The 9,386-nt window shown below is 31.3% G+C and overlaps 1 protein-coding gene across 2 annotated transcripts; it reads left to right on the top strand.

The window, feature by feature from the left end:
* Nucleotides 11-1,871, top strand: LOC104781214 (protein SLOW GREEN 1, chloroplastic). Of its 2 annotated transcripts, none has more exons than XM_010505822.2 (2): nt 11-234; nt 507-1,871. In XM_010505822.2, the coding sequence occupies exon 2, from the start codon at nt 670-672 to the stop codon at nt 1,699-1,701; it is 1,032 nt and encodes a 343-aa protein (XP_010504124.1). In that variant the 5' UTR covers nt 11-234; nt 507-669; the 3' UTR covers nt 1,702-1,871. The 2 variants fall into 2 exon arrangements, with proteins under 2 accessions (XP_010504124.1, XP_019100314.1); XM_019244769.1 differs by having other exon boundaries at nt 11-416; nt 505-1,871.

Below are 9,386 nucleotides of genomic sequence, written 5' to 3'. Positions count from 1 at the left end.
TGCAGAATCTGATAATGCAGCATGTGGATCACTCAGCTGGTGATTTGATAGATCTAATACAAGGGCTGCTTCGATATGATCCATCAGAGAGGTTCAAGGCAAGAGAAGCACTGAACCACCCCTTCTTCACAAGAATCCGGGAACAAAGTATACCTTTTAACCCAAGCCCCCACCCATTTTTATATAATCACAAGAACTGAGAAAGAAGAAGAAACAGCAGATTGATGTTTGGGTAAATCTGCAGCTTCTGTGTATCCTTCACTTTCCTGGGTTTTTGTAGCCTTTTTATCATATATTTTCATGTATAGAAAATGAAAGAAAAGGGAGACAGGCTTGTGCCTTGTTTTTCCTTGTCTGTTGTTGTTTTGGTTTCTTTGGAATCGTTTTCCGGCCACAACTGTTACTCCATGGCGGTTGTAAGAGTTATTACAGTTACTTTACAGTTTACACCACAAAGTGTGTTCAAATGTGGTATTAATCTGAAACATTATTCACTTTTGATAGGTCAAAGTGCGATGCGAGGCCTATCAAAGACCAAAACGACACCGTATGAAGCAGAAGCGTGGAGAGAATATTCGACGGACTCGTAAGGCCTGATCTTCATCTTCTTCACCTAATCTCTTTTACCGTTCAGAGGGTTTTAGGGTTTACCTATCTCTTTCCGCAATCATGGAGTCTCTAGGGAAACTACAGCTCCATCACCAACCGTTTCATCTTTCCTTCACCCACCACACCTCTTCTTCATCGTTCCCGAAGAACTCCTTCAGAGCCTCCTCAATCCGACCAATCCCATCTTCCAAATGCGCTTCAATCAAAGCTTCGTCTTCCTCCAAATTTCAAAACTCTGTAACCCCTCTCCTAAAGTCCACACCTTTCCGTCTCTTCAAATCAACATGCATCACTCTAACAACCGCCGCGGCGCTGCTTATGGCGAATCTCCATCTCAAATCGCCGGCGATTGCAGCTCCAGTCGCGCCTCCGCCGACAGTCGAGAGCAGAGAGAACGTTACCTTGGAAGAAGAAGAGAGAGCGCTTGATGAGCATTTGGTAACTCACCCTTCTGATGTCGACGCTCTTCGTTCTTTGATGGAGGTAAAGATCAGATCTCGAAAGCTTACAGAAGCCGTAGAAGTGATTGATCGTTTGATAAAATTGGAACCTGATGAAAAGGAATGGCCAGTTTTGAAAGCTAACATCTTTACCTACAGTGGAGATCTTGACTTGGCTAAAACTGGTTTTGAAGAGATTCTGGCTAAAGACCCGCTTCATGTTGAAGCTTATCACGGCTTGCTTATGGCTTATTCCGATGCAGGTCTTGATTTGAAAGATGTTGAGACTAGAATCGAGGAAGCAATGTTGAAGTGCAAAAAAGAGGGTAATGATAACGATTTTAGGGATTTTAAGCTACTGGTGGCGCAGATTCGGGTCATTGAAGGAAAGCATAGCGAAGCATTGGAGCTTTATCAAGAGCTTGAGAAGGAGGAACCAAGAGATTTCAGGCCGTATCTGTGTCAGGGAATGATATACACATTGCTGAAGAAGAAAGACAAGGCAGAAGAACAGTTTGATAAGTTTCGGAAACTTGTTCCCAAGAATCATCCTTACAGAGAGTATTTTATGGATAATATGATAGCAACAAAGCTTTTTTCGGAGAAGGCGCAGCGTGAGATGGCCGAGGAGATGGCTGGATCAACTAGTTGATGGGAATAATTGCAATGTTTTTACGGGGATCATAAGAATTGGAAAATGTGATTTTGATGGATGTTCTGTAGCATGCTTTTCTTGATCATCTTAAGTTGTGTCTCTTTAGTTGGTTTATATAAAGTTCATAAGTTGAATACTTGGTTTTTTTTAATGATGGATTTGAATCATAGTCCCTGTGCACATGGTCTAGATGCTTATTATGTACATCTTGTTCCTTGGTTCCAAAAGAACAGTGAAACCTAATAGTCTCGCTATATCATTCAGGCAACTTAATACTTGCTTGCTTGTTGCTCTGAATGTGCGATACAACTCTTTTTGATATTCCCGCCATCTCTTGTGAGAGTCCAATAGATCATATCATCTCTTTGGTGAACTAAAGATTGTAGAGTAGGCTATCAACGGTGTGTCGATGAACTCTTTGCTGGTTCTTTGATTTCCTTATCAAAAGCATTTCATGTTGAGTTTTGATTGATATTCCAATCTGAGGTTTGACATGGAGTGTAATATCGTATTCGTATCACACACCGCACACTCATATACAAGTTGCCATAAATGAATCAGGTTATGCAGGTACTTAAGGAGTGAAGGCTACTCATTAGTCAAACTCAGTTCTAATCTCTGCTTATCAAAGTAATCAAATGCTTTTTATGTTGCTGGCATCTACAGGTTGTGGATAATCGGGAAATGGACTTCCAATAGCCAAGTTGAGAGGAGGAGTCATAAGTATGATAGAGATCTCTTCATTCTTCCATGAAGTTGTCATGCTGTTTTTAATTGGACCACACTATTTGACAATCACAAACATTGATCTTCTTCTTCAGCTTCTGTAGGTGAAGTTTATAAATGCTATGCTCAATTACCCCATTTTCTTGCTTGATTCTGACTTTTGGTAAGGTCCCCACATTTCCATCAAATCGATAGGGCCGGACATGACTGAACTCGGTTCTCTCTAAACCAAAAGATTGTAATGCCCGGTTAATGAAAAACCAAACAGACAGTAGATTCTTTAGGGAATGAAAAATATGAAATGATTGTCTTTCATGGTCCCAACCGCAGTAGATTTGGAAGCTGATTGCAATAATCCTTATCTCACTGTCTCTCGGTGTAATCTCGAACACATTCTTTGGTTCGGTGTTTTCTTGAAACAAGTTTTGCTTACGTGTCGGTCTGATGCAAGTAGAATCTATCTCTGTCACTTTGGTTTCTCATATCTACAGCTTTATATCAATTAACGCACCTAACACTCAATCTTTAGCATTATTGTACTACCGTGGGCAACTCAATTTCCGAGAAGATGTATGAAATCAAATATATGAAAATTTAGGTTTCGGTATTGGAGCAATTTTGATTTATTTTGAAACTAAACTAAACAAATTTTTTGGCTATTTTGCATCATAAGTGACTTCATCTAGTCTCACATTTCCATATCATTTTTAATATTTTTTATTTAATTAGTATATCATAGATTTTATAGCTTTAATTCGAATACATAAATTCATGACAAATACAAAAAAAAATGTAAACACAAATAGGATAAGCTGTCTAAATTTACCCTAAAAAGAAAAAGAAGAAGACAAATTCTAGTCATGCTCAGATTCTTGTTTAAAACATCTTCTTCATTAATGCTCGGATTCTTGTTGATATAAAGGGATACCTAAAATATGTAAAGTTGTATAAATCATTAGTGACTTTTTACTTTAAAAGAAATATTCAAACTTTTACAATGTACTGTATTTATCAAATAAAATGAGAGTTCTGTATTTTCTTCATACTCATATTTTGTGTTGTTTGTTCTAAAATGACTAATTATCGATGCTTATGAGTAAAGTAAGACATTGTTGGCACGTAATTTATAGGTTAAATAGTAAATAGGTATATCATTTGAATAAACACTTAAATAATTGACCTAAAAAAATATAGAAAAAGGAAATTGTATGTTATAGGGTCAATAGGAGTCGTTGTCACCTACAAGGCAAACAAAATGCGTAATATTTGATCATAGGTTATAAATGTGTACTTGACCTACTCTTCGTTGTTGTGGGTGGGTGGTACACTCCGATCGATTCCTCTCCTCGTTGATTCCTTATTATTATTCAAACTTCAAATGACTAAGTCGTTATTAGTTAGTTACATTAAAGGCCAGTTAACTTATATATAGCCGTGGACCATGTTCTATATTTGAAAGTAATATAGATCCTGGTTTACATGATAAACAACACACAATTAATCAGCAGAGTAGTAGTGGTAAGAATTATGGCATTTAATCCTCTTGGTGAAAATTGCTACAACAAGCTATAAAGGATACTACTAGCTATTTCGTGAAGTATTTCTCAATTAGGTAAAAACTTTATGATCACAAAATTGTAATAGAGACAGTTGTACAAAAATATAAATAAATAGAGATATTTTTAAAAAATGGAAATTAAAAAGCCATTGTTAAAAGTGCTAGCCAGTTAAGTACGTAAAAGAATGGCATGACTAAAATTGAATTAGAAAATGGACTAATTAATGAAGGTTAGTGATGAGGTGGGTGTTAAACTAGTGTTCAAGTTGAACAAGTAATTAATCACATTGTCGTCTTCTTCCTTCTCCACTTTTTCTTCTAATTAACTTTTTTCACAAAGGTTTGGTTCAGTTACACTGTCAAAACTATATTAATATAGCTTAATATAACTTTTAGTATATATAATTATGGGATGCATCTCAGTTTATGAACTACAGTATTATCTTAACAAGATGGATAAATCACACTAACTTTTTTTTTGTCAGCTACTCGATATGTTATTATAAAACATCTTACAAAATACGACTTTTTACGGTCGATAATAATCTATTCACGAGATATATATACATTCTTACTTGTAGGTGAGACTACAGCGAATGACTAAACTTATATGCATATTGAGCTCTCCGTAAACTACTTTATCCATTATAAACTATACATTCTCTAGATTTCTAACCATTACCTAACCTAATATATGAAAGAAGCCTTCATATCTAAGCGACCATTAGATTAATGGCAATTTACCACCAACACAGTTCTCTTATTAATAATAAAAAATTGAGTAATTGGGATATATATATATATATATATATATATATCATGAAGCGAATCTATATTAACCCCTAAAACCTGTAGAACACCGGATATTTTGGGTGTATAAGACATTTATAATGACCAACAACGAAGAACAACATCGAATTTAGCAGAACTTGATTTCATCCAATCCATGTTTTGATCTACTGATCTACATGGCGAATCTTCTATCCATTCATACAAACAATTGGACAACACGTTTTCGATTATTTTTAGTCATTTTGATTGTTTAAAGACATCATTCAAATCATGATTGGTAATATTTTTGTGTTAAATTTGATTTTTTATATACATATATATATATATACTCGTTGTTTTAGAAATCGTTGCTAGGTGGAGATTTTTAAAACAACGCATATACTAGTCACACTTATCACTTATGTATGTTTAAAGTGTTTTAACAATATCGCTTATTCGCTTATTTAGTCCCATGCGTTGATGTTAACATGTGTGGAAAATGTTTGCATAACATGTAGTCATGTAGATACACTGATGACATGATACACACAACAAAATCTAACAAGATTGTGAGTGTTTGAAAATATTTTAGATTATAGTCGACCTGTTATTTCATGGAGAAGGACGTTTGACATATCAATAAGCCAAAGACAAAATCTGTGATTGTGAACATGGAAAGACAAAACAAGTAGTATAAATAATATTTTTTATAATACATATACTAAACTAATTTTATGGTGGTACAAATCTTTACCTGATTTTTTTATATACAAAAATACTATAGATTTTTTTTATCAACAAAATGTACGAAGAAATTTTTAAGAATATCTTTCAATTACTCAAATTCTGTCGATTTTTGTTTCTTTGGACTTGTGTTTTGATATTTCTTGAAAAGGTTATAGATTTGTTTCTTGTACAATTAATACAGTAGTTAAACTTATTAGCTAATTTAGCCATAATGAATCGAACGCATAAGTGCATAACCGTTATAATAGTATTAATGAGCATGGAGTACATAGGTCAAGGAATCTGCTTTACTTTTTTTTTCTTGTTTTTATTTGTCTTTTGTTACTGTTTTTTTGTATCTTTTTCCTACGCCTGAAAACTTTTCCCCAATTAAATATTTCAACTTACAAGTTTATTTATTATATTTAGATTTAATATTGTTATTTATTGATACTTTATTGACTTTTGCTACTAGTTACGAACACGAATCTTAGCTTGTCCATGCAGCTGTACTTAACTCTAAACATTGGTTTTTGTCAAACAACGTTTTCCTTAAACATTGTATCATTCATTAAATAATCAGATGTAAAGCTGCTTATCGAACTAAATTACTACTAGTATCTGTTCTCTACAACTATATCGAATCATCAGGCACATATTAGAATACCATTTTATATTGTTCAATTGATAGATATAATCCCATGTCTTCCAAATTTGAGAACACAATTTTTTTTTTTTTTTCTGTAGATGTAGTTTTGGAAACATTCCATCTCTACATGATTTTTTTTTTCAACCTCTACATGATCTTTTTTTTGTAGAAGTAGTTATAGAAAAAAAAGAACATGAATTCATTTCGAACATCATATCGTCAGTTTCACTGATTGTAAAAATAAAAATCATAATAGAAATGATATGTGTGTAGGAATCATATAGGTGATCTATAACATCTATGGACGCATCACAACGTCTAAAAAACCCATAAATCAAGGGAGACATGAAAAATTCAAAGTTAAAAGATTGATTTTGCTTTTAATTTTTTGTTCTTTTTCGTTCAATTATTTTTTGTGTTGCGGCGATTTATATATTATATTTTGAAAATACATTACATACGAGAATATGATCTTTATCTTTATGTTATTTTCTAAGAGATCAACACAAAGAATTACAATATGTGGTTAATGAATGATAGAGGCATTAGTAAATGAAAGTATCTATATTATTATTTTTGAAGTACATTTCATTTCATGTTATGCCCTTAAAGTTTTGGTTATTTAATTTGTTTTATTTACAATATTAACCCCTAATTATTTTCTTAAAATAACAAATCCTGAAAACTCATTTAATGGAACTATTTAAATCGATCTAATTTGATACATTTATTGTCATAAATAGCTTGACAACATCTATACATTTCGATTTTTCCAAAAACAACTCTACGCATTAAATTTTTAATCCCATAAAAATCTCCAAACATATTTTAATAGATCTTTAAAGACTGTATGATCTCTTAAATTTAAATGACACAGCCGAGTTTGAGTAACAAATGATTACAATCGCAATAATTATTATAACGTTAATAAAGTTCATAAATACGAGAACCCAACTTTATAAACTCAATAATCGGGTATATTGAACTTTAGCATCAAGAAAAACATTTAATATAATATATATCGTGTTAAGAAACTGAATATTATTATGCGATAATGTTATCAACTCAAATAGGAAAACACTAAAATCTCTCTTTTATTACTATGGATCGTAAACTCATTGCTCATCAAGCATTTTCCATGTATAAATATCAACTTCACAAATGAAATAAAACACACAACCAAAACCACTAATATGACGGTTTTGAAACACGGGTTAAACCATTAATATGATGGTTTGTTGTTATATAGCGAGACATGTTAATAACATGACGGTTTAAATTAACATTAGTATAAATATAAAATATTATTAATTCGGTTTTGAAACACGGATGAAATCTTCCTTTAATTATTTGGTTAATACCACTAATATAAGAATATTATACATATTAAATCAGGGTAATTTAACAAAATTTTTGTAAAACAATTAAATCATTGGTAAAATTGTGACTTAATCTAACAATAGCTTATAAATTACATATTTATGTATATATTTCTCTATTATTGTTCTTATAATTGACAATCCAAACAAAATTATTATTTAATTAAACAAAACAAATTAAATATAAAAAAACAAAAAAAAAATATTATTATTTTTAAAAAAATTGTCCAGTGGTGTACCGCACGTTTAAAATCTAGTAGTATATAATAAATTAGTAAAACCATCATGCATTAAAACACCATATACTATAGTGTAGTTATATTCATAATGAAACCGTAGGTTTATTGCGAAGTGAGTAATGAATGAAACGGTTCGTAATGGAGAAAGGTTTCCTAGTAGTCAATTAAAAACGAGAGTTATTGAGCAATGGTGTCAGATTAATTATCTTGAAAGCGAAGGCTGTAAGAATTTGTGTCGTTTTCTATAGGAAATAGGGGGTCATATTTAGTGAGCTCACGAACTACTAGTCTACTAATCCTTTATTTAGGGACTTAAAAAAGGGGTATACTACATATGTCACTGTTAATACATTTTTTTTTTCATGAGTGTTTGTACTGAGGATGAGCACAATACTAAATAAATAAAGTTTTTGGGGAAAGAATGAAGCTAGTTCTTTATTAACGATGAAAACGTGAGATCGTCACTAACACGAGTCAAGATTGAGCTGATAATGAAGAGCTCAAAAGTGGAAATGAATTATACAAAAGACAATAACAGTAATCGATGCAAAGTATTGCTCTCTGGATCATATCTCGGGGTCAGGATGGTGATCCCAATAAATGCTCTCTCCTTTTATAGCAGACTGTTGACCTAGGATTCCCTAGGGTTCCCAACGCGAAATGTCGAGATTAACCTCTGCGGAGTATTAATGAGTCTTGTTGGGCCGAAATCACAATTAGTGAGTCTTGTTGGGCCGAGTGGCATATTGGACGCAACCCATGTCCAACAATGAGCATACAAGTATAATGGGAATTCTATATGTTTCTAGCTATATCTCCTATATAATAAAACAGAAGTACACAACATTGTTTTGTAGACTATATAATTTTAATAAGTTTGTTACAAATAGATTATAGATTAAGTTTTATATTATTTGTATAATCTGGATTTATTCTTTCTAAAAACCTTAAAGAGAATATTCTAAAGAATCATTTGATATCATCTAACTTACCATATTAATTTTCTTTATTAAATTAATCCAATAAAAATCCTTTGATATCTAATTTAACATATTAATTTGTTAATTATTATTATAATTCACCTCTTATTTTTATATATGAGTCTATTTTGTGAAACAAATAAATTATCATATTATTTATTATAATTAAAAATAGTTTTATTTTCGGATATACCATAAGTTGAATTTTTTAAACAAATATAAATGCTTCAATCTATAAAATATTCAATTTTTATTAATATTATTCTTTAAAAATAATATATATTGAATGACAATTTTTACTGAGTAACGGGTCAAAATTTGAATATTTAAATTCAATTTCATACTTTTTTATTGAATTTTATAATTTTATTTAATATAATAAACTTTAAATAATTTATTTTGAAATATTTTTAAAATATTGAAACTTGATATTAAAGTTAGAAACTGTAAACACTCTAAATTGGTTTGTTATAGCAATATCAATAATATGTCAATATAATATGAAAGGATTTTAAAAAACTAAGTATATAAAAACAAAAAGTATAACAATATATTAAATTACCCATAATACAATAACTCGCTTTTTAAAAACTAAATTCACAAAATTATGTCTTATAATGACATTCAAGTCATCAGGTAAAATATACATTGTTG

Source organism: Camelina sativa, chromosome 4, assembly GCF_000633955.1.
Source record: "Camelina sativa cultivar DH55 chromosome 4, Cs, whole genome shotgun sequence".
NCBI lineage: Eukaryota > Viridiplantae > Streptophyta > Magnoliopsida > Brassicales > Brassicaceae > Camelina > Camelina sativa.
This window is presented reverse-complemented; position numbering and strand designations above follow the sequence as displayed.